Source organism: Sciurus vulgaris (assembly GCF_902686455.1).
Source record: "Sciurus vulgaris genome assembly, chromosome: 1".
NCBI lineage: Eukaryota > Metazoa > Chordata > Mammalia > Rodentia > Sciuridae > Sciurus > Sciurus vulgaris.
Genome location: NC_136461.1, coordinates 107,476,171 through 107,502,916, shown reverse-complemented (window position 1 = coordinate 107,502,916; position 26,746 = coordinate 107,476,171). Strand labels below are relative to the sequence as shown.

Here is a 26,746-nt window from a genome sequence, read left to right as displayed (position 1 = left end):
TTCCTGAAACATGGTCAGGGAAGGGCTTCCTTCCCTGTTCAGAACTGAGGCCCCAGCAAAATAACCATGGGGGAGGTCAGAGGATCCAGAGCTGGAGCAACTCTAAGACAGGAGTCTAAGATGGGAGCATCCTTGAATACATGGGATGTGACAGGAAAGTTGAGACAGAGGATGATGTAGTCCATTCATCAAACCAGAGAGTGGTTTTATAAGGTTCATGAAACTCAGCACAACCTTTTGGGAGGGTTTAGGGAAGGTGCTCCAGAGGACCAGTCCAAGTGACTTCCAAATTCCTTGCCTCCTACAAAGTGAAAACATGGGGAAATCATCCTCCCCCAAGCAGACATGGTGAAAAAAAGTTAACCTTTTAGAGTTAAACTAATCAGTTTTTCTTTAGTAACAACTCTAGCTGGACATATGTCCTGTCTGTCATCCCAAGCCATACTTAATAATTCATGACAAAGTAATACTGGCAACTGAAAGAGTTTCTGGAACAGAATTAATTCACAAGCCTGGAAATAATTTTCACCCTAACTCATTCAATTAAATCTTTCACAGTGGCTCATCAACTTGTGCTCAACACCAATTTTGTACAGAGATAGTGCTGAGTATTGGTAATATATAAATAAATGAGAGCTAGTCTGTACAATTTAGTCCAATTAGTCCATCTAATGCTGAGACAGATCAGAAATAGAACTGTTGCAATGAGGAAATGCTATAAGAGATGTAAACATGGAGGCTATGGGAGTGACTGGGTCAACCTATAGTTCAGGTCAGAGTTCCAGGAGATGATGATTGCATAGCAAAGACAGAATAAACTGAAGCCAGTAATTAAAATCAGGGTGACCTGAAGTAATACTCCAAGGAAATGCAGAAGGCCACTGCCACATGATGTAGTATGGCTGTGGAATTTTGGAAATTTCCTATCAGATGAAATAGCTCCACAATATTAGGAAATAAAAACACATGACCTCAGATTAGTAGTATAAAGATCTAGGGACTATCAGATATGTGCAAATTTGGTTTGATAAAAAGTGCTATGCAGTTGAAGGGACTACAAGAAGAATATCATGGTGACATGTAGGGTATTCATCATCTAGCCATATTCTTATATTCATAATTTTCCCAGAGAAGATTGCAGTAGTCTGAGCAGAACTTCAATCTCTCTTGCCTATCTGGAGAGCTGTACCATGTATGACCACGTCATCTCCACTCTGGGAACCCGATGACGGGAATGTGTGCAGACACTTAACCTACCTCAGAAAAGCCAAGCACAGAGTGAAAAGGTCACTTGTGGACTGGTGGAAAGGTGTGAGATGCATGGGGACAGCCAAATCACAGAAGAGTTACCTATGCAGGGGCCAAGTCAAGCAAGAGTCAACAGGGGCTGTCTTGCTTGTTCAGGCATTTCATAAACCTACACTCAAGGGTGCTAGCAGGACCCATGGATCCAAAATTATGAGTTATTTAACTTGGCCTCTGGCATGACTAGCTCTTTTGTGACTTGGCTGTTCTTGGGGATGTCACACCTTGATTCTATTGGGCTTTACCAAAGAATATTTTTTTAGGTGCATTTTATACTTTCAATGACATAATCCTTTCAGTTTGGAGAAATAATTAAAGAAGAACCAGTAGTAGGGGATACATTCATTTCAGCTCATTATCTCCTGGAAAATGCTGCTTTGCAAAAAGTTGTATTACAGGAAACACTAATTCCAATGGGACCTGCTATTGCAAACACAAACTATCATTTTTCTCTCACTGCATTAAGCAGCAGGCCCTGATGGGAACTAGGTGACATTAAGAAGCAGTTAGGAAGATGGTAGAGTAACTCTTAGACCTAAATAAGCAACTACTTTTTGGCTTCAGTTCTCCTAGATACCCACCACAAGAAATCAAAGGATGAGTTTTGTAGAAGTTTTAATGCTGAAATCTGTTATCTGTTTAAGGGAGCGAAGATTTCATAGACTGTCAAAGCAAAGAACTGAATGGTGCTGTGATTAGAGATCAGGAAGTTGGCTTGAGGTCAAAATTCAGAAATCTGTAACAATGCGAAATGAGCAAAGACTCCTCTAAGACCTGGAAGCAGTGACTCTCCAGGAGTCTGGTCTCCTCTGTTTTATAGGTCAGGAGATGACAGAATTAAATGCTCTCTTATTTGATTTCCATTGACTTCCCCCTGGAAGCAGAGATTTTATTAGCACACTTTGCTTCTAAAGAAGCTATAGTCTTTGGGTCTAATCCAATGCTTTTCCTGCTACACTATGAAAGGCAGCATGGAGGGAAAGAGTCCTAGAACTCTTTCTTAAAGGGTTGGATTTGAGCTTTTGCTTCCATCACTTGTTAGCTGTAAAATACAAATCATAATTAACCTCTCATATTGTTAAAGATAATATCAAGATGAAATCAAAGCCCTAATCCCAGGGAGGGTGATATAAATATGAACTTGATAAATGATGGTTGTGCTTGTGTTTGCCCAAGTGTCTTCTTGAAAAAAACATGTCAGCAAAAACTGATTCAAAAAAGGTATGATTAGAATAGCATGATGACCTGCTCTCTTAAAGCTGATGGGGGAATATGTAAACCAGGGAGAAACTTGATCAAGCCAGATTGCAATTGGTGGGAACATCTCTCTGGCACCTAGGAAAAAGGTAGGGATGCTAGCTTGTGCTTTGTTGGGTCATTCATGAGCAGATCATAGCAAGGGTGGGTGGAAGAGTAGTAAGTTCAAGTCCCAACTCTCTCACTAATAAGCAATTATAGATGTTTTCAGAACTTTCTGAAGCTCCATGTTCTGTCTAACATAGAGGTATCTCAAAAGGTGATTTTTTTTTTTTTTTATTGTAAACAAATGGGATACATGTTGTTTCTCAGTTTGTACATGGTGTAAAGGCATACCATTTGTGTAATCATAAATTTACATAGAGTATTTACATAGAGTAATGTTGTTTGATTCATTCTGTTATTTTTTCCCTTCCCCCCACCCCTCCCACCCCTCTTTACCCTCTATACAGTACTTCCTTCCTCCATACTGGGCTTTACCATCTCCCATGATTTTTGGGTGATTCTTTGGATAGATTCTTTTTAAAGAAATGAGTAAAAAGGAAGACTAGTAAGAGTTAAAGTGAACACTTAAGTATCTCGTCAATTCCCAAGAACTTCTCAATGATTTTTAATTTTTGTTGTTGTTGTTGTTGTTCCTGCTGGGGATTGAACCCAGGGCCCTGCACTTGCGAGGCAAGTACTTTACCAACTGAGCTATATCCCCAGTCCATCAACTTATTCTTATTGAAAGATCTTTCTTCTTCAGAGCTATGAAACTCTGAAAAATATAAAATTCCAAAGGTATTTACTTTTGAGCAAATGGTAGTGCAGCTCTTGGATTTGGAGTGAGAATGTAGTTCTCAAACTAGTTAGCATTTGGTCCCCCTGAATTGTCAAGTCTCTTTTTCTGTAAAATAAGAATAACTGTGGCTTCTTTCACTTACGAAGAAAGAAGGAGCTGATTACTTGGGTTTGAAAAGTTGTTAGAAACTGTACATACATATAGGCTCCCCTAGAGCATTATGATACTTAAGGACAGGATTTTTCTTTTATTTTCTTGATAAAAGTATTGGAGTCACAGCAAGTGCTAAATTAATGAGTTGATCTGAGAAGGGCTAGGTATTTTGTTTTCATATTCACTTTTTAAATTTACAAAATTACTTCCTGCTTGTTGTAACAAAGTAAAACTCGAACATATGTTCAATAAAAATAAAGAATTTCCCCTGACATACTGTTGTCAATTGTTTGGCATGTATCATATATATATATATATATATATATATATATATATATATATATATATATATATATAATTTTCACACTGACACTTATGTTCACATAGGTTTTTATTTCCTTCCTTTCTTATCTTATTTTAATCAAAAAGTAATAATGTCATCCATATTATTCTAGGGATAGCCTTTCTAAAATTAATTTTATTTATTCCATAGCTAGATGTCTACTATTATACAGTACAGATACAACATATATAGCATAATTTTTTCTAGTTCTCCTAAGATAAGCATTTAAGTTGGATTTATTTATTTTTGTTACTAGGGATTAAACCCATGGGTGCTTACCTTTGAGCTATACCTCCAGTCCTTTCCTTTTTTTTTTTTTTTTTTTTTTTTTTGACTAACTCTCTGAGACTGGTCTCAAACTTGAGATCCTTCTGCCTCAGCCCCCTGAGTTGCTGTGATTACAGGCGTGTGCCACTCTGTCTAGCCTATTTTTTATTTTATTTTTAAAATTTACTTCCCAATAGAAACAATGATGAAACAAAATTTTAAATATATATTTTGATGACTTGTAGACATTAAATCTTAACCCAGCCTAGCCCTAGATCTTTATGGATCAAATCTGCTGGAAACTTATGTTGGATTCCAAAGATAGATTTGGCTCCTAGTGACTTATCAAGGTTTCTTCAGCCCTTTCATAATCCTAAAATGAGCAAGGCTTACTCAACAGCTGCCACCAACCCCAGTTTCCCCAAATGGATAATCTTGTGAGCTTCACAGACTTGAACACGAACACATTGGATGCTGCTTCCACTATCCTCCCCTTCTCTTCCACCGATGCACAGGACAGGGGTGGGGTTCTCCCCACCTCTAACCATACATAGACAATTTTAGCAACAGCTAAATTTTAGCAACAGCTTTCTTGACATCTGTTTCATCAGGTTCTTAATCTCAGGACCATTAGTAATTGACACCATAAATAAGATCACCGGTGAGTGGCTGGAATCTTGGGATGGGCCAGGAATTTGACCTGAAGATTCTGGGGGATCTGATAAGAGCAGTCTTATGGTAAACTAATATCTGAGGTATAAAAAAGGGTGACTCTAGCACATAGCTGAGTGGACACGCAGGTTTCCCAGCATGGAGGTGCTCCATAAATAAGATAAAGTTTCCTGACCTATTGCTAAGATTATTTGTAGCCATGGTTACAGCATGCTGTGGTTACAAGGCCATTCTGTCACTAGGAGAGTGGGGCTTCAGACTTTAGTCTTCAGGCCAGAGGTTGCTGCCTGGTAATATATTGTTCGTAAACACGTAACTTATTAAATATTTAAAAATAATGTCGAAAATTTAAAATTGAGAGATTTTACATAAAAGCCTGAATAACTGTATCTAAAAGCAAAAGAAGATTTGGTAAATCTGAGGCCACAGGGAGCCACGTGGGGCTGCCCTCTTCGGAAGGGTCATGAGCTCTCCAGTTTGACAGTCTTCATCTGGTTTGCTACACTAGCATTTGTGTTTGTAACTTCTAGTTTGGAAATGATGATATTTACAACTCAGAAATTCTATTGCTGTTTATGGCTGAGCAGAAGAAGTAAGCACACATGGGGCATGGGGTGTCTTCTTTCCTTTTCAGGGGACAGAATTGCCAACGTTAATAGTTATTTGATGAAAAGTAACAGACAACATTTGTCCTAGCACAATATTTAATCCTTATTCTACAGAAAAATAAACTGAGGTCCAGAAAGGTTAAGTAAATTACTCCAATCTACCAAAACTGTTGGTAAAGTCAGTATTTGGACTCAGGCAGTCTCTCTCTAAAAGTTGTACTTGGAATCACTATATCTCAGTTCTTCAGTTCCATCCAAAGATGAACATGCCTCCAAAGAAAGGGATACTTGCAGTGTTCATCAGCTAATCTCAAAGTATAGTTAGTTGAAAACAATGTCTTCTGCTTGTAAGTCTACTAGGGTACTGAATGAGCCTGTAGGAGGGTAGGCAAAGCAATGATATGAATCCTGTAGTTCAAGGTCAGAGCTCTGCAGAAAGAAGAACATGGGGAGAATCCGGATGTGTAGGAGAATGAGATTCAAGGGACAGAACTGATAGATGGAAAATAATCTTCAGATAAAGAACAGATTGCATTTTTGGGGAGGTACCGAGCATTGAACTCAGGGGCACTCGACCACTGAGCCACATCCCCAACTCTATTTTGTATTTTATATAGAGACTGAGTTGCTTAGCACCTCACTTTTGCTGAGGCTGGCTTTGAACTTCAGATTCTCCTGTCTCAGCTTCCCTAGCCACTGGGACTACAGGCATGCACCACCACCTTCTGCCAGATTGCATATCCTGAGGACCCAAAGGAACCAAGATTCACCAATCTGACCAAGGGCATTTTAAGCTCATTATAAGCAGAGAGGTTGAAAATGAAAATACAGGGTAAGTTGAAGCTTGTGAGAAAATGAGAAAGCTCCTTTTGCAAGAACATGCACAATTACTTTGCAAATGCTTATAAAGTCTGACAGACTCAGAGGGGGGAGCCAGAATTTCAGTTTCTCACATGTTCTCATTTTCTTCATCAAGAGGAAGTGTCTTAATACCAACAGTGTAGAACAGACATAATGAAAAAGGAATTGAAGCCTGAGATAGGCAAGATGAGTTCAGAGTTCTAGTAAGAAGGTAGATATGGCTCCATGGGGAGAATCTAAGTTCTGGAGTTGGAAAGACCTGGTGGACTGCTGACTCAGCTTGATCCTAGCTATGTAATCTTGGCCAATTTTCTTCTCTGCATCTCAATTTTCATAGGATTTTGATTAGAATTAAATGAGTTATCTGTGTTAAATGCCTGGCACATAGCAGACCCTTAGCACATAGTTGAGTGGACATGCAAGTTTCCCAGTGTGGAGGTGCTCCATAAATAAGATAAAGTTTCCTGACCTATTGCCAAGATTATTTGTAGTCATGGTTACAGTATTTGGTAGCTGCAGTGCTTTTTGTGACTTGGGGAATGGGGTTTCGAATTTCATTAAGTTCAAGTCTTTAGATCCAGATGAATCTTACCCTGGAGAAATTTATAGATGAGATGAAGAAACCATTGTTGGTCCTGGTTAAGAAATCATGGTACTGAGAGGTTCTAGAAAAACTGGAAAAGGAAAAATGTCACATTATTTTGAAAGAGGAGTTGGGAGAAAGGGTATTTAAACAATGTGGACTTGATGTCAAGTCCAGGGAACATTCTGGAATATATTAATAAACAGATGTTTTGAGAAAGTTTAGAAAAGACAGCAACAATTAATAAGATTTATCTGAGGATTGGTAACCAAACCTTTTTTCAAGCAACTCTCTCTCTCTCTTTTTTTTTTTTTTTCAGTCAGAATTACTAAATTAATTGGTTAGGAAAATGCTATGGCTTAGCTAATCACACTATTAATGTGACACTTGACAAAGATTTCAAAACATTTGTGAATAAGATGGTGAGCTCTGGATTTAATGACAATACAATTCAAGCTTATAGAATTCAAATATTGTTAATGAGCAGACTGCTCTAAATTTTTGAGAGGCAATGTAATCAAGTCCATGTATGACAAAACCACTGCTAATATCATATGGAATGGGGAAATCTTTTCCTCTAAGATCTGAAACAAGCAAGGATGCCCTCTTTCTTCACTTTTATTCAACATAGCACTGGAAGTCCTAATCACAGAAATTAGGCAAGACAAAGAAATAAAGAACATCCACATTGGAAAGAAGAAAGTCAAACTGTGCTTGTTTTCAGATGACATGACCTTAAATACTGAAAACCTCAAGTCTCCACCAAAAACTCTTGGAATTAGTAAGCAAATTCATTAAGTTGCATGACACAAAAACAACCACAAAAATCAGTAGCATTTCTGTATGCAAAGAGTGAGCTACCTAAAAAAGCAATCAAGAGAACAGTCCCATGTACAGTAGCTACAAAACTTTAAAATACTTAGAAATAAATTTAACCAATAATGTAAAAGATGCCTATGAAGAAAACTACAAAACATTAATGAGAGAAATAAGAAAGGAAAGATATTACAAATAAGTGGAAAGATATTCTGTGTTCATGGTTTGGAAGACTAGAGTACTGGCATAACTGGGTAAAAGCCTGGATTTTGTGATTTTTGTGGGATAAAAAAACATTGTGCCTTTTAAAAAATTTTTGCCATGGGCCTTCACTTTCTCACTTGGCATCATGGATGGAAACAGGCTTCTACAAATTTATCAAGCAAACACAGTAAAATTTCTTTAATTTAGATTAACTGGGCAGGGTGTGTATGTGTGAAATTGTGGGGGTGGTGGTAAAGAGGAAGTATGATATAAGAAAGCTGTTCTGAATTAGGTATTAAGAATGAATAAAATAATATTAAAAGAAGAAATTTGGTTTGTTCTATCATTTTTCCACCAGATTAAGCTTACCTCCATTTAGATACATTTTTAATGAATTTGAGTCATTGTATATGCATTTTTTGGCAACTAGGTGATTGCTTCTAAATGAGATAAATGGTTTTTGTTTTTCCTTCAAGTGGGGTTAACATCAAACTCCCCCATATCCTTGCTTTGTGCCCTCTGAATTGGTTTAGGCCATCTTTCTTAACATGTATTAGAAAAGCAAACTGGATTTCAGACCTTGTTTTAAGTATTCCAATCTCTGAATCAGGGACATTTGAGTTAATGAGAAACATATAATACAAATCATTTTTGTTCCTCAAGGCAAATCTTGGAGGAGTTTCCATGAAAACCTTACCTAGGCGCAAATGACAAAGTGAAATTGAATTTACTTTTAAAATATTCCTTTATTTAGATTTACTCCTAACTGGACTATATTTCTTGCTCCTTCCTTCTCCTCTGCCTACCATTCGCTTACTCTTGATGAATTAGGTTTGGTTATGCTTTTTTGTGATCTTTCCTTCTTGCTCCCATTCGCATTGGCAGTGATTATGAATCCTGCCCTCTAGAGCCCCAAGAAGACTTGGGAGGAAGTGCATGGGGCTGGGGAAGGGCATCAAGCTGCCAGAATAACACTTTGCTGAAGTGACTAACTATTTCTGTGATTCAGTCGAAGGACTTTATTGGAGGTGTGTGGACCCAGTTCTATTGAGGAGGGCAGAAGGTATGGGCTAGTGCTCCAGCTCTGTCTCTAATGAAAACTTGGGCAAGTGTTCAAAACTTTCTGAATCTCAGTTGCCAACAATTAGGCCTCCTTCCTTATCTTCACATGCTTCCCAAGAAATGTCAAATGCATCAGCACTGCAGCGGGATTGAAAGTCTTTGACAGCAAGAAGTTGCTTTCTTCCTTCCTCTTTCTTTTTCCCTTGTTTTCTTTAAAAATTATTTCATGGACATGACAGTCAAAAAGATACTTAACCTTTGAAGAATTTCCCTTGAACCACCTTTAATGTCCTACTGAAAGGAGGTTGTGGAAAGGGTTATGTCCCTTTGAACAAATGAATCTCTTCTCCTGGTCTCCAAAATTCTAGCAAAGTGGGGTTGAGCAGGGAGGGAAGCACTCTGCGGGGTCAGGCAGGACATGTCTTTCTTGGTGTGCACACCCTCTGTGTCCAGGGCCAGGCAGAACTGCCAATTCCAACTCTTCTGCTTTTGAGAAGGCAATAGCTCTAGAACAACTTCCTAATAGAAGACAGATTGTTAAGGAAGGAGTTGGAGACAGAGCAAAGAAGGGAGGTGGGGAGACAGTAGAGCATCCTGAAGAGGATAGATACAATCAAAGCACGGTATGTGCCTGTATAGAAATGTCAGTGTAACATTACAGTTTATACAGTTGACATGATTGAAAAATTATAATAACAAGGAAAAACAATTTCACCACACTACAGGAGGATGCTGGGTTCACTGAATTCCTTGCGAATCAAGAGTGGCTCTGGTTTTGTCACCAACAGTGTGAAGTTTGATGTGGTGGTCATGAAAATGTGCCTATGTTCCTCTGAATTCTGGCAGAATAACAGATCAGAAGCCTACATGGGGCTCCTTAGTGCCGAGACCACGCCTACAGCGAGCAGCTTCAGCCAATGCCTGAGCTCGGCCGGGCTGCTAAGGCAACCCGATGTTGGACTGGAGATGTGGGACTCCCCCGCGGACTGACTCTTGCAGACTCAACCGGCTCCCCTGTGGCCTCACCACATCTTCCCTAGATGGCACAGTGGTCTAGCAAATATTAACCCAACTTTCTCTCACTTCCTGGTTTGCTGACTGCCCTCACTTTTGCACAGGCATTTCCTCTAATAAAACTTTGTACTCTTAACCCCGGCTTGACTTCTGCTTTCACAGAACCCAGAATAGCACGATAGGAAGATCACCTAAATCTCTGTTTTAACTTCTATATCTTGCAAGTTGGGAGACTACGGGTGCAGAGGGGCTAGAAAAGAAGAGGGAAATTGAGATTAATTCGGTATCTGGATGTGCCGGGCAAGCAACATACATTATGTCACATAATTATCTTGTCAACTTTAATGTGGCAGGTTGTTGTCCTATTTACAAAGGAGAAAACTGAGGATCAAAAAAATTAAATAACTGACCCAAGTTTAGATAACTGCAAAAACTGCTTTGGGAATCAATTCTTATCTACCTTCAAGATTTTGCCTTCTCTACTTTTCTACTACTTCCCTGCTTTTCTGTCTACTTTATTGAGGATCAGATGAAACGAGAAATGTGAAAACCCTTTGAAAATGTAAAAGACGTGATACTCCAAAGTCAAAGATAGTTATTTTTGTTGGTCAGAATCAGGATCACTACATACTAATATGAGACCAGAACAAAACAAAACTGTGACTCCTTGTTCAAATTTATTGAGAATTTTAAGATGGCATTGAACCAATTGTCTTCTGGGTGTGAGACCCATGAAGCCAGCCCTGGTTATAGCAGAATGGTTGACAAAGGGGTGATTAAATTCAATTCGAAGAAACTTTTCTAGAAGTGTAAGTTTAAAAAATTAATTGTTCAGAAAACAACAATAAAAAAAAGAAATCCCTAGTTCTCTGAGACTCTCAATGCCATAGAAATTATCTGACTTTCTGTAATAGTCATCATACATGTCAAACAAAAACAGGGATTTCTGAGCCAAACGGAACCAATAATGTTTATGAGAACACAAGGGGGAAAGGGCAGGGTATGCCTGTAGCAATTCCTTACCAGCTCCAGGGGTTCTGGTGACATCTGGGGGCCTCTGCTCCAAACTTTAGCCCATGGAAAAGCACAGGCCCCGCTACTTTCCCCATTGAGAAATATAAGGCAATGTCTGTTAAATTAGTTCTGGGCTCAGTTTTGGGGGCAGCTTGTTCTCTTCCAGGCAGTAATGCTGTCTTTGAATATGGGGAAACACCAATCTTGACCCAGCAGAAACCCACACCCACTTCACTTGACCAGATGGGTGGCACCACAGTTCTGTGCAAGCTTCAGATCCAAGTAGCATCACTAAGGGTACCTGGGTGTAGTATTGTCATGGCACTTCGAGCCAGTATGGTTCCTCCAGTGGGGGCATCTTGGGTTGGATCAAATATCCATTTGTCTGGAAAAACCCCACATGAGCCTCTTTGTATGGCAGTGAGAAGCATGTTGCACATTATTCTAGTTTCTAGTGAGCATACGGATCCTCTTAGATTGGGCAGGGAAATCCATCAGCATTGTCCTCATTCCTGCTTGGGTCTGACCTTCCACTTTGAGCTTTTGACATGGTTAATAAGAACTACTCTATCATTCCATGGCATAAAAGCTGGTGACAACCTGAAGGAAGATGGTCATGAATCTTAGAGTTATTGCATGGGAGGGGGGGCTTGGTTGTCTACTCTTGTGCCTTTAGGCAATCTAGCACCAGCCTCATCTCTCACCACTCCTCATTTGTTTTTAATGCTAACTAATACCATAATGTTTTACACTTATTAACTTTTGTGGAGATGTTTAATCAGCCTGGAAGACCCTCGTCTACTTTGTTCAAGGGAGGATCTCCTACCTCTTTAAGATGCTACTCAGAAATGTCAATAGCTTGCTCCATTCTTCAGGCTTCTGGTAAGGAGCTAGAAATCTGTCCTGAGGTTGCCATCCACTATGGAGAATGGAGGCAGAACAGTATATAGAAGACTTGTATTTGTTCAGTTCTATCCAGATTTAAAATACCTCATCTCTTTTGTAGACCACATCAGATAAAGTATTGGGTCACATTATCTGATTTTTAGTGAAAAAATATGGTTGCGACTAACATGGATAATTTGCAGGTGGTGCTCTCCATCCTTCAGATGATCAGGGCATCTTTTTGAAATTTGGTGGCTGAGAGAAGCAACACTTCAGGTCTTTAATGCTCCAGGAAAGCATTTTTTCCAAAATGTTTTCTGAGAAACCATTAATAATAATTATTAAAAGGCAGAGGATGTGGCTTAATAAATATTGGGAATTGAACAAAATTATGCAGATATCTTTATGCAGGGTCTTTCCAGAGCCCTTAATTTTCTAACATAAACTGAGATTTTTCTAAGAGAAAATGTGTGACATTTTTCAAACTTATTACCTAAGGAAACATTGCTCTTCATATCTTCTGGTACTACCATTCCAAAGATCTCTTTTTAGAAAACTGGAAATTGGGCGTCCTTATAATTTGTCATCCAAGTACAATTTTGAAAGAAGGGGGCACCATTACACCAGCATAACAAACAAAGTAGAACTGGCCCAGATAAACTGGGAACAATTGGTCACCCTACTTAGAAGACATAGCCCAGTAGCTTCCATTCTACCAGAACAGACAGAATGGGAGACTATTGGAGCACTAGGAATTTAGGAGGAAAGTGACATTATAGAGACTGTTGCTGGGGATGTAGGACACCAGTAGCAAATTCACCCTTGACTTTGGAATGTCAGTGTACCGTGAGGGAGAAGGACTTTGAAAGGCTCATTGGCGGAACTGCAAACAGTAGCCACCAGCAACACGGATGAGAAATGTATTGCCATCCTCAGGCAGAACTTTCTGCACTCTACTGACCTTACCCAAGCCCTATATTTCAGCAGAGTAATGTGCTCACTAGTGGCATCAGGTCTCAGTGTGAGTGCCCATGACCCCTACTTGTAAAATGGCCAATTGCAAAAACAAACAAATAACTTCAAGCACTCTGGGGAAAGAGGATGCCATTTCACTCAGGATATGCCAAATAAAACAGTCTGGGAAAAAACAAAATAAATAACTTTCTTGGGTCTAATGAGAAATGGCAAGTGTTTCTATTTCAGGGTCTAAGCCTCCTTTGTCTGATGGACTATTGGAATTTGGTTTTGCTGAAGTTGTTGCTCTTTGCCCAGCCAATTGGACCTGTTTTATAGTTGGCTTAGATGCCCTGGGCTTCATCTGGATGGCTGTATGTAATCTATGTACCATGATGTCCATTTCCTATGTATAAGTCTGCTTTTTGTTACTGTAGCTAAATATCTGAGTCAAGCTCGCTTTATTAAAAAAAAGAGGTTGATTTAGCTAACAGATTTGGAGGTTGAAAATCCAAATAACACAGTTCCAATTCTGGCAAGGGTTCATGGTAGACGTCAGAACTGAAAAAAAAAAAAAAAACCGTGGGAGGATAGATAAGATTGTAAAATAGAAGGAAAGAGAGGCTGAGGTCTTGCACTCCTTCTGAGTACATGCCTGACAGAACGACTTCCCACTAGGCCCCACCTCTTAAACTTTCCACACCACCATTGCTACATGAAGACCAAGCTTCCAACACGTGAATTTTGGAGGGACACATTAAAGGTATCCAAATAACAGCAGCACCCAATTTTTCAAATCTCCCAACTAAGGTTTTCTGCTCATTTTCCTTACTCCCAATCCTGGACTCTCAATCAGAAGAAGACTAGCAGAAGACCCTCCCACTCTCTCCTTCCTGGGTTAAAAATGTCAAGCTATGTGTCATTCGCTAATTCATTATTTAAACACACACACACACACACACACCCCTGTACGTATTTGGTAGAAGATTTTAAGCAGGGAGTGACTAACACAATTAAGATTTGTTTTCTGAATCTATAAATAATCCTTTCATCACAGTAGGTTGAAAGGAATAATTTTGGGACACAGAACTTAGCTGGAAGGATTTTTCAGGAAACTCTCTCCATTTGTGTTAGAAACTGAGAGATTCCTGATCTTCTAGTATTCAGAGTGATTCTTCTGTTTCTCTCAAAACTAGAGAGATCTAGGCATGGTGACACAAGCCCATAATCCTAGTGGCTGGGGAGGCTGAGGCAGGAGGATAGCAAGTTTGAGGCTAGCCATAGTAATTTAGTTAGGCCCTAAGCAACTTAGTGAAACCTTGTCTCAAAATAAAAAGTAAAAAGGGCTGGGAATGTGGCTCATTGGTAAAGCACCTCTGGGTTCAATCCTCATTTCAAAGAAAAAAAAAAAAAGCTAGAGAGAAGGCCCAGGTTGGCAGTAACCTGTAACCTGTAACCAGGACTTATAATTCAGTCTTGATAGTGATCAAGAAGGAAGTATATAAATTATTAATACTTTAAACTGATAAGAGCAATACTACACTTGATCTCAGCCAAAGACCAAGAAACAATAGCTCAGTAGTACTTTGAGAAGTATTTTCATAATTATCCCATGTGATCCTCACAGCATTTCTTTGCATTTGGAAGTTCAGGAGTTTGCATTCCCATTGCACACCACTGTGAGGTGCAGAGTGGTTTAGCATTTCTTCTGATGGCCACGATGGTAGTTAAAGACAGATCCCAAGCTAGAACCCAAGTCTCCTAATTTTCAGTACAGAGTGAGTTTTACCTCAGCAAGCTCCCCACTATACAGCAGTGCTTTAGAGGTTTGAGGTATATAGGGGAGTCTGGGAGAGACAAGTGGACTGGCCTCATCATGCTGAGGAAAATGTGTCTTTGTGGAAGGAAACTTGCTGGTTCCTTGAAAGGACTTGGATTAGCCACTGCACTGGACAGAATAAATGTCCCCTCAGATTCATATCTTTCCTGGGACCTCAGGATGTAACGTTGTTTGCAAATAGGGTCTTTGCAGATATAATTAGTTAAGATGTCATACTAGAAGCAGGGTGGGCCCTAAATTTAACGTGACTGGTATTCTTTCAAGAAGAGAAGAGACACAGACCAGAGACACATTGAGAAGACCGCCATATGCCAATAGAGGCAGAGATGGGAGTGATGCCTTTGCAAGTTAAGAAACTGCAAGGATTGCTGACAATCACCAACACTAGGATTGCTGCATGGGACAAATTGTCCCTCAGAACTGTCCATAGGAAACCAACCTTTCTGACTCCTTAGCTTCAGACTTCTGGCTTCTGAAACTGTACAAATAAATAAATTTCTTTTAAAACCACATGATTGTTGTTCTTTCTTACAGCAGCTCAGGGAAACTGATACAGCCATACTCTGCAACAGCACTTTCCAATAGAAACAAAATGTGATTTGTATATATGATTTTGGATAATTTAATAGCTGCATTTTAACAAGGATAAATTAATTGAGTAATATATTTTACCTGATGTAAAAATACATTTTAAACATGTTTTCTATGTAAAATTAATAACGTTATTTTACAATATTTTTCATACTCCATCTTTGAATCTGATGCGTACATGTATAGCATATTTCCAGTCCACACAGTTATTGAAAGTTCTCAGTCACCAGGTTACTAGTGACTTCTATGTTGGATAACATACCCATGGACTTTTTTCTATGCCATGCTGTTGTGCACTGCATTGCTTCAGTGAGGTCAGGAGAGGGAGCAAGAAGGAAGGCATTTTCCCTCTATGTCTGCTCTGTCTATCCCTATTGATTTGTCCTAAACACATAGCCCACCAAATACCCATGACTTCTCTCCCAGAGAGCATCCCATGAACAAATCTGGGATGGACGGAATGGAGAATTCCTTTCCAGACTTCCTGCTCCCTCAAGATGATTCCAATATTAGTCCTAGTACTTTTTCTTGGGTCTAGCTGAATCTCACTTTAGCTTTCTTCCAGGAGCAAGGAATTGTCAGTCCACTGAGCTCCTTAGCTGACCCTGAATCTATGTGAAGCATGATTAAGCACACGTTCCTCTCACTCTTCCTTCTGTTGCTGTTGGGAGTAGGACAGCAGGCCTAGGTCTGGATCTGACACTGACAGATCTCATGCTGATTCCAAAGAGATGCCAAGACCAAATGTTACAAAGACAAACCATATGGAGCCCCGGCACTCTAGGCCATTAATAGGAATTTTTGAACGACTGTGATTGATGGTGTAGCTCTTACAAGTCCAAGATCAATGAAAATGCATCTTGATCTTTTGAACTCGCCCGTTTTATCTTGGATCCTTTTCCTGTACAACGAGACCCATTTCTGTGATGCCTGGAAGGCATCTGGGACCCCTCCAATGCATTTGCCATCTCTACCCTTGCCAGCCATTCTGTCAGTGGATGGAGGAGGGTGAGGGCCTTGAAAACCAGAATTTTTATCATGAGGCTAAATGCCAAGTCAGACCATTAGAAGTGGCAATTCCACACCTTGCCTAAAGAAAGACCATGGGCCCAATAAAGAGCACTACTCACCTTGATATAGACTAGGGGATGATAATACACACAGTCGTGTTCTTGAGTTTGTTGCTGTGTCCCCGTTTACGTGAACAAAAAAGACCTTCCTCTCTCCTTCCCCCTAATGTAGCAAGGTATTGAGGAGAGGTTTGATAGAGAATTTGCCTTTCTTTGAAGTCTTGAATTCCTCCCAGATCTGTGGGCCACTTTCCTAAGAAAACATGCATGAATTCAATTTTGCATGCAATTTCGAGGCATTCACAAACCTCTTGGAACCTGTCCAGAGAACTTATATTAAGGACAATAGGTGCAGAACAACTATTATGGGCTTAAAGTGAGGCAGTCAGATTGAAGTGGTCACTGTACCATTTATTTGAAGAGTCAGGAAACTCTGTCATTTTCTTGTTTTACCTGTTCCTCAGGAAGCCATCATGTTTTAGGAAAACAGTTTCCTTGGTAAATGAGGCTAGGGACAATGTTACTCAGTTATTTTCTCTCTATTTCCACTTTGGAATTTGTGATGCCAAATAGCATTATTGCATGCTCTAAGAAGTTGTTTTTTCTTTTTTTCTGTACCAAGGCCTTGTGCATACTCCTACAAGACAAGCACTCTACCACTGAGCTATGACCTTAGCCTTCTAAGAAGCATTGAAGAAATCATACATTGATTTAACCAGAGAATCTTATTCTTATAAATACCTCAAGTATTCCATAGAATATACTTACTGGCTGCTATTAAATCTAGACCAATGTGTAGATCATTCTGCATTTTGTTTTCTCCCATGAAAATCACAGGGTTCTACTTTTCTCTCCACTTTGAACTATAGTATGTAGTCTGCCTTCTCTTACCCTGTCCTGGATAGCATGGCCATCAACACACAGAGCTACATGTTGGTTGGTAGGGCTACAAATGAGTAGAATGGGATGTCAGGAGAAATCATGGACGTAATCCTTTTCTAGAGAGGACACCATTCTCATAGATCACAGTGTTAACAAAGTCCCCTGGACTTGTGTGGTAGGGTGGTAATGGAGTCCAGACATGGCTATCAGAGGTGCTCATGGGTCTTTGCCTGTTCTTTGGTTTGTGGACAACTAGGATTTTCTTTCAGAGACACCTGTCTGGAGCCACCCAATAGAAAGTTCAGTTGCCTGGCTGGGTGGGGGATCTGGTTGAAAGAGGATCAAAGAAAATATCTTCAAAGGGGTTGAATTGAAAGTGAGTCTTGAAAGTCATGAAGTATTTAATTCAGTAGTGAGGAGCATCCTTGGCAGAGAAGAGAGTGTGACCCAGATATAGGGGTGCTGTATAGAGAACACACACAGAAAACAGACCACACAACTAAGAGGAGTCAGAACATGTTTCTTGGTTTGTGTTTTGAAGGAGAATGCAGTACTACACAATCTACCTCATTTAATATTCTGCAATTATAGAAAATAGGGGATTTGACAGAGCTGGGTGTTTAGCAGAATACCCTGAGCTCTCCTTCAAGGGTTCTGACTTGGACAATTGCCAAACCTGGATTCCCTTCATCCGTTTTTTTTTTTTTTTTTTAAAGAACTTTTATTTGGTTAATTGTAAAATCCTGGATATTTTGTAGGAAACTTATCCATCTGTTTCTGATTCTTTCACACTTATCAAATGTTTTGTAAGAACTTTTGTACAGTCAACCAGCCTTCAGAACCATTTCCATAAACCTTTTGAACCTATTTACTTTGAAGCAGGAAGTTGCTATTCTGCCAAGAAAACAAGGATGTACGGCAGTCTTTCCTGCCACACCTTGTTCCCTTTGCCTGGGAGGCTCCTCTCATCCCCTTACCTTATGCTATCTATCTTTGAGAAGTCAGCTTAAACCTCACTTCCTTGGGAAATTTCTCTGCCATCCGTGGTAAGCTGAATCCTCTTAGGGTGTGCTCTTAGTTATCTATGTCATTCTTTTGCTAGTGTCTTTCATTCACATTCTTCTCACCATTTATTCAATATGATTAAATTCTTGGATCCAAGTTGGACACAGTCTTGTACTCCTGTATCCCAGTGATCCAGGAGGTTGAGACAGGAGGATTGCAAATTCAAAGCCAGCCTCAGCAACTTAGTGAGACCCTTAGCAACTTAGCAGACCCTGTTTCAAAATAAAAATAAAAAGAGCTAGAGATGTGGCTCAGTGGTTAAGCAGCCCTGGGCTCAATCCCAGGTACTGGGAAAAAAAATTCTGGGTCCAGGCATGATATCATTCATATTTGGTACTCAAAGAGTCAGTGAATGAGGGAGTGAGCTCAACTCTGCTGGGTGCTGTATTAATTTAGAGAATAATGTCAATGTGTTTGGCAATAATTCACCAACTTGGGCTAAAATTTAAAGAGAAAATAATTTAGGGGAAAAAAACGGAACAATAAAGCAATACACTAAGAAGAAAACAATTTTGTTAAAAAATAGTAAAGAAAATGTCCAAAAAGTCTTAAGTAAAATTCACAGGATAACAAGTTTGGGACAGTTAGTTAGGGTCTTAGGTGTCCAGGTATGTGAGCTTATGTTATGAGGAGTATGTAAAATGATCTTGGAATTGAGTCACTTTTTCATCTGTCTAATCAACTATTATTATGATTTCTTATGCTGTCATAGCTAATGTGTTTGGGGGACAGAATTAATGACAAGAATAGATAATTAGGGGAAGGAGAGAAGTTATAGGAGAGAAGAGTCTGGCTCTTGGAACCAAGTAATGACATGGAAATTTATTCTTTACTAGCCCAGATGGAGTTTTATCTTACTGTTTTTCAATGTTCGGGGGCGGTGGGGAAGCACAACAAAATAAACCCAAAAGGAAACTGCTTGTGAAAGTCCCCATATTACAATCTGGAAGTAATCAATTTAAAGATGCAAAAGTCAGCAGGTTTGGTATTCAGGATTTTCACGGTCACATTTAACTTGTATTTGTGGTACATAAATATATTCTAGGTTGTTGTCCTCGTATGGGATCACTGCTAAACATGTATTCTTTTTGGATGTTTTTCTGTTAGCCTTGAATTCTGGAGCAAGTTGATGTCAGATATGAATTTTAATGTACCTCCTCACTTTGGTTCATGGATTAAATCAGATGAAGAGAAAATTTGGGAGTGGAGATTGGTCCTGGAACAACTGAGAGTATTAAGCTCTTTATGGCATTATATTTTACTCACCTCTCAGAGGTGGATTGAGACCTCAGAGGACAGTGGGAAGAAGACATACTAATTTGTGTTTTTTAAGTTTTGCTTTGCTTGATCTGAGAAGAGATGAGGCCGTGCAACAGCCTGTTTTCATCCTGGGTTGAGAAAGACAGATGATTCATGGAGCAGCTAGAGCCGGTACAGCCTTTGGGAATAGGGCTCAGTTGTCACTTATCTCAGTGCTCTGTCATTCACAGTACTGGGACTGGGACCTGTAGCCAATAAGGGAAGGGTATGTAGCTCTGTGAGGCCAAGATGCGCCGCCGTAAGGATGGAGGCCAACACCTGAGAGTCATTCCCACTGGGGCATGCCTTAAGATTTCTTTCTTCTTTGTGTACTCCTTCTCCCATAAAAGAATGTTTAATGCCGACATGTCAGATACTGTTGTGAGCACTTTGTAATATATACTATCTCATTTTTTTCACTAAAAACATCCTTAGAAGGTAGGCAATAGTATTTCCATTTATGTGATTATAGAATGTGAAGCTGAAGGTCAAAGTGCTAAGGTCCCAAAGCCAGTGAGATAGTTGTTGGATTGGAACCAGGTTTGTCTGACTTTACACACCATGTTTGTCTACTAAGAAATGCATGTCAAGACTCTTAGAAAATTCAGAACCTGACAGAAACAGAGGAGATGAAGGTGACAGGAAGACTGTGCTAAACAGGAAAGGGAGGCAGCTCTGGCCCCTTTTGTATTGGCACTGCTTGGCCTAGCTTTGCTGTGCTGAGAGATCTTCACTCAGTCAAGTGTTGAAATGCAAAGGAGGTGGTCTGCCTCTTTGAGCTTATTTAGCACTTGGCTGGCACTCCCAACTTGTTTAACAGTTGGCAGGTTGTTAGATCATAAGAGAATAAAGACTTCTCAGTATCTCAGTTTTTTTTTGCAAAATGGATACCATAGTCTCTCTCTCAACTGTGAAAAATAGCTATTAAGTGTACTGAGGACTTGTGTGCATAAGAACATTTTTTTCAAAGTGGATGGAAGCAATGTGAACTTCTCTTGCTTCCCCCCACACCCCCCCTTTAAACACTGGTTTGTATGGAGGTTCCCACCCCCTAAAGCTCAGCAGGCCACCAAATCTCATTTCCAGTGAATGTCATTTAAAAGCCAAAGCAAGCTGACTACAAACTTTTTAACATGTGCCTCTCATCTGCTCAGCAGAAATCCCTGTAACTTGTTAATAGTTCCCTTCTTATTTTTTTGTAGTGAAACCAATTGAGGCCTTAAATCAGTACCATTCGTTCCATCTTGAACCATCTGAGAAAACCATTTAGAGTTGTAGAAAGTCACGTGTTCCCTCCTGCACTTCCTGCTTCAGGGGTAGGGCCAGTGCCTGATGGAGCATACCTATTGCAAGACAGGACAGTGTGCTGAACAGGTGGTCTCCTCAGGGGCCACATAAACACCAGATCAGGGAGAGCAGGACAGGCTTTCAAAGAAAAGACACCAGATTCATATCTCGTAAAACACAAATCTCTTTACAGCTGGAGTCAAGTTTCTCCATTTGTGCCACAGCACTTATTTCAGTGAAGTTTATGGCATTTAGGGTAGGAAAGGAGAAGGATGTATAGGATGCCTCAAGGAGAAGATCATGAATTTCTGAGCTTTCTGTAAGGCACAGTGGACTAGGCTATTTGCTCAAAAACAGGAAGCAGGAGATGTTCTTCCTCCTCCTCCTAGAATTTTCCCTTTCCAGAATTTCTTCATCATTTCAAAATGATTCCTTATAAAATACTCACAGTTGACTACTCAGGCTTTACATTACTTTAAACCTCAGACACAGCTACAGTGCTGAGAGGGACAGAAAGTGAGTTTAAAGTCCTTCATTTCATAACTGAGAATTAAGAAGTAGAATGTGTTGCTTATGGTCATGAACAGGGTGGAGGTCAATGATCTGGGGTCAGGCTTGAGCTTTTCCCACCATGACCAGTTACTGGTAGTATTTAAAATGTTGGTCTTTTCTGTGATTGTGAGGTGAAAACCATTTTACTTCTCTAAAAGGAACTTGAGAACTAGAAATAAGAAATAAAACTTTCCTGAAATGACTTCAAAATCAGCAATTGATTGGATGGGCTCTAAACTTGATTGTTATCTTGAAAGTTTATTGGGAAAATTCTTTTGACCCAGGAAGAGATGATTTTAGTTGGGCTTTGTAAAATGCTGATTCTGAAAAAAGTTATTAACAAGAACCAAATTTGTACATCTACAGTTAATACTATCTATCTATATCTGTAGATAAAGGTAGAGTTTTTTTTCCTAAAAACTAACTTCAATTTCCTTTTTGAAGCATTTCCTTCTTTATTCACACATCTGAGATCTCTTCCTCCTTCCTTAAAACAGTGTGAGTGTGAGTGGTTTCTCAGTATCTCTGGAATCCTGCTATTTTCATTGCAATTTCCTTGCTGATAAAAACCTTATTTCTGCTCCTTTCTACCTAAAATGCCCTTTACCTTTGTATGGTGCTTAGTACCAACAAGTTGTGGGTAACCTAAGGCTACCATACCCCTTGAAGATCATAGTAGTGAGAAGCTATTGTAGGGAAGAACTGAAAGGCATGAGGGAGGGAATTAGGTGGAGGGAGATTCCATAGGCAGACAAAGGCAGATGCTCACTCTGGAATTCAATGAAGGGGTCAACAGCTCCAGCACTCACTACCATTTTTAAATTACATTGGGAAAGACAGGAAGTGGATGTTGTACTGCAACATCCTGGCCTTGGAAAAGAGGAGGCTTGTAAAGGTCATTTTTGGCCTTCTTAATCTGAACACATTGAAATAGGTTGGAATGAACTGGCCCTTAGTCTACTGGTGCTTCAACCATTCATCCAGATCTCACATCCACTTTTTCTAAGATCAATTCTTTCAAATTAAGGAAATTTAGAAGTGGAAAGAATCTGGAGGTCCTTTAAGATGAAGTGTGAACTCTGGACCTGAGAAGTCATTAGAAATGCAAATTCTCAGACCCTGCCTGAGACCTGCAGAATTAGAAACTCTGGGAAGAGAGTCAGTAATCTGTGTTTTAATGAGGCCTCTAGCTCATTCTCATGCATATGCAAACTTCAGAATCATTACTCTGGGTACTATGAAATGAGGAATTTAGTTTGTATCATTAGTTACTAACTATGCCTGAACATTAGAATAATTTGAGGAGGTTTTGTAATAATACTGATACGATGGTCCCATACTTTCCAACCTTCCTTTAGTTGGTCTGCGTTGGAATTCTGGAGCATTATCATTTTGAGTTGGCAGGTTCTCTCAGCTTGAGAGTCACTGATCTAAATTAGTTCCTGATCCCTACATGAAGAAACAGAAATCTATAGAGGGTAAGTGAGGTGTCCAGGGTCATGGGTGGTTAGTGTGGCAGAGTTGTGAGTAGAGCCCATAATCTCCTGACTTTCTCATCAGCTTAAGACCTGTTTGTCCTCTTCTCCCAATAAATTTCAAGATCCCAAGGATTCTGATAAACAGTATTTTTTGCAGTCTCTGAAACTGTACAGGCTCCTAGGAAGGAAGAATGCAGAACCTCTGAATCATAATGGTTTTGTTGTGAATTAGCCTGTTTTGTTCTAACTTAGCACATATAATTGTGCTCATATGTCTTTCATAAGATAGAACTTCAATCTCATGCCTCAGGTCCCACCATCTGGGCCCCTCTGTTCTGTCCTCCCAGGCCTTAGTTCTGATAGAGCACCCTATTCTAGTACCTGGTTTCCATTAAGATTAGAGTCCTGCATTAGTATGCTATATCTTGACTGAGAGACTAAAGATGGAAAAGTAGGAAATAATCAGTTGTTAAAATATGCATTTCATGCATTCCCATGGAGAATGGGAAAAGTCAAGTTGGTGGATTTTAATGCAGATCACTAGAGGCCTTATTAGAAAGTATATCTAATGGTGAGAAATGGAAAAATGAATATTGGAAAGCTTATTATAATTTTAAAAAATAAGACTAAGACTTTTACAGAAAAAAAGAGTTTAGTGTTCTTTTGTGTCATCCTCTTTGTCCCCTCTTCTGCAGAGTGTGTGTACATGGTGGAATCACTTAGCGTGGCCTTTGAGTTCAAATAAAGATGTGGTTCTATAAAAATGAACCCATCCTGGACATTTGAAGGCACCCTCATATGACTTGCATTTGGTCTAGATAAACCCATCTAAAAATACTCAATGTATTCATGTTTTTTTTCAGGAGGCAGCACAGGCACTTCCCCAACCACATCCAGCACTGGGACACCATCCCCATCGGCTTCTTCTCATCTTTTATCTCCATCCTGTTCTCCTCCAACTTTTCATTTGGCCCCCAACACTTTCAACGTGGGCTGTCGAGAGAGCCAGTTGTGTAATCTAAACCTCTCTGATTATCCACCTTGTGCCCGAAGCAACATGGCTGCCTTGCAGAGCTACCCAGGGCTGAGTGACAGTGGCTACAACAGGCTCCAGAGTGGCACTGCTTCAGCCACTCAGCCATCTGAAACCTTCATGCCTCAGAGGACTCCATCCCTCATCTCAGGAATACCAACTCCTCCCTCGTTGCCCAGCAACAGCAAGATGGAAGCCTATGGAGGCCAGCTGGGGTCCTTCCCCACTTCCCAGTTTCAGTATGTTATGCAGGCAGGCAATGCGGCCTCCAGCTCCTCATCACCACACATGTTTGGGGGTAGCCACATGCAGCAGAGTTCCTACAATGCCTTTTCTCTCCACAACCCCTACAACCTGTATGGATACAATTTCCCCACCTCCCCTAGGCTAGCTGCAAGCCCAGAAAAACTGAGCGCCTCTCAAAGCACTTTACTCTGCTCTTCTCCCTCCAATGGGGCTTTTGGAGAGAGGCAGTACCTGCCCACAGGAATGGAACACAGCATGCACATGATTAGCCCTTCGCCTAATAATCAGCAGGCAACCAACACTTGTGATGGCCGGCAGTATGGGGCAGTCCCAGGCTCCTCCTCCCAGATGTCTGTACACATGGTTTAAAGGGCTGTCCAAACACCGCGGAGCTTATGCCAGCCAAGACCTCAGAGTCTCCGTGGGCAGATCTTTTCTTTGGGAGCCCAATGCCTTTGGAAAACAGGAACTGTGTTTGTGTTTTTTGTTTTTGTTTTTGTTTTTGTTTTCTGGAGGAGGAAAACACATACCCAGGAACAGCAAGAGACACTTTTGAGCCACTGAAGAATACTTGCCGTGAATCATCCACAGCTCAGTGGCCATTCTCCTGCCTTCCCAAACCTTAGTTTTATAAAGCGTCCATCTATGCCAGAGTGGCCTTTGAAGAGACTGAATAATCATTTTATAATAATGTTAAGAGAGATGCTAGCATGTAGCAGCCATGAAAAGTTACACACACACACACACCACACACACACACACACACACACACAGACCTACCTATACATACTTATGTGCATACATATATGCACATATACAAACTCATACATACACAAACATCCTGCACACTGACTCTGAACTGGGTGAACTCTGTGGATGGAGGCCCAGAGGGGTGCTTCACCAAGAATTTGTCTATGTACAACACTAGATGGACTGGGCCAGAAGTAGCCATCAGCCTTTCTCCCCTGCAGCTTAACCTGCTTCTGGAAAGAATGGTGTATCCTGGAACCCCTCTCTGGCTATGAGGGTGGAAAGACGTCTGTACTACAACTGGACTTGGCTTCCTTAAAAAAGATTGCTTTTAAACTTGGGATCTCTCCACGAAGTATGCCATCCTTGATGTTCCCAGTGGTGCCTATAAAAAGGGAGTGAGGGCAGCTGAGAGAGAGAGAGAGAGAGAGAGAGAGAGAGAGAGAGAGAGAGAGAGAGAGGAGAGAGAGCAGAGAGCAGGAAAGAGTGGAGAGCAAGACAGAGAGAGAAAGTGTGAGCAATGAGAAGAGTTTCACCAAGGAATGTGCTAGAGTTTGTTTCCCCACCTACAGGCTGTAGAAGGCATCATGGCGTTATTGAGGAATAAATCTCTCTGGGACACTGTGCATGGTCAGGGCACCAGTGAGAGGGGCCCAGGCAAGGATTGCATCTTGATCCCACATTCTGACCACTGTGATCCAGAAGAGAGGAGCACCACATGGGAAGTATTGATCCCACAGCATGCAGCCTGGCAGGGTAGGGAAAGAGAAGAAATGTGAAGAAGGAAGAATTTTATAATTTCCCAGGTAATACCAAGAGTAGAGGCAGCAAATAGAGGCCTGGCCTCCACGTGCCAGATCCAGACCCCTGAGCTGAACAGCCTACCCAATAGCCCCCATGGCAGAGAAACCCTGTCACGTTCCAGGGAATTGCAGATGGGTCTTCTACATGTTCCCACCTGCCCATAGATCTCCATTTTATCAAATAGTTCATTGCATTTTGAAGTTTGGAGTTTTTCCTTTCACCTTTCCTTTTCCCTTCAGATCCTTTAATGATATGAAAACAAGTGAAGCTTGGTACAAGCTTAAATTTTTAAATGGTGTGGAAATGCAAATGACGCCAAGTAAAATAATACAGATATTAAGATTTTTGGTTTTGAGGTGTTGTAGATAAATGTATTTATATGCCTAGTGGGGAATCCAATATTATGAATATTAAAAAAGGGGGCAATAAAAGGGTGTGTAAAATATGAAGAAAAGGTGTATAAAAATTTGCCCTTATGCACGGAACTGTTTCTAAGTGCCAAGCACAGAATGCCGCTAAATAAAATCTTTGCAATTGTTTTTGCGTGTTTCTTCATACAGAAAAATGAAATAACAGCCTTGTGTATTTGTGTTCCACTTGACAATGAACATGGCACTTTCATATATACTACCCTATGTGATCTTTACACATATTTCAGAAATTAAATATTATCATCCTCATTTTGTAATCAGTAACTGAACTGCAGAGAGATTAAACAAATTATCCAGGACCATACAATCTGTCAGAGAGGAAACTAAGACTTGAAGCCAGGTCTGGCAATTTAATGGAATGTTTTCTTTCATATCAGCTGCAGAAACTTGTGTGCGTATATAATAATCCTAACTGTTGTTCTGTGCCAGACACTGTACAATGTCTTTTACATAATCACCTCATCCTCCAATAATTCCATGAGATGGGTATTATTTAATCATCATTTTGTATAGGAAGCAAGCTAATAAATACTGGCTGATGACCTCCGATACCAAGTGACAGAGTTGGAAGTCTGACCTTCAGTTCTGTGCAATTAGCACAAAGTCATTCAGCCAGGGCTCCAACAGTCCTGTGAA

At 40.2% G+C, this 26,746-nt stretch overlaps 1 protein-coding gene across 1 annotated transcript in view; it reads left to right on the top strand.

Annotated features, from left to right (window-relative positions):
* Positions 1–26,218, top strand: part of TBX15 (T-box transcription factor 15) — a 142,740-nt gene extending 116,522 nt beyond the window's left edge. The window contains exon 8 of the mRNA XM_079144330.1: positions 23,710–26,218. Within this exon, the coding sequence (XP_079000456.1) occupies positions 23,710–24,494 (785 nt within the window). The 3' untranslated portion in view covers positions 24,495–26,218. The remainder of the gene's footprint in view (positions 1–23,709) is intronic.
* The last annotated feature ends 528 nt before the right edge of the window (positions 26,219–26,746 follow it).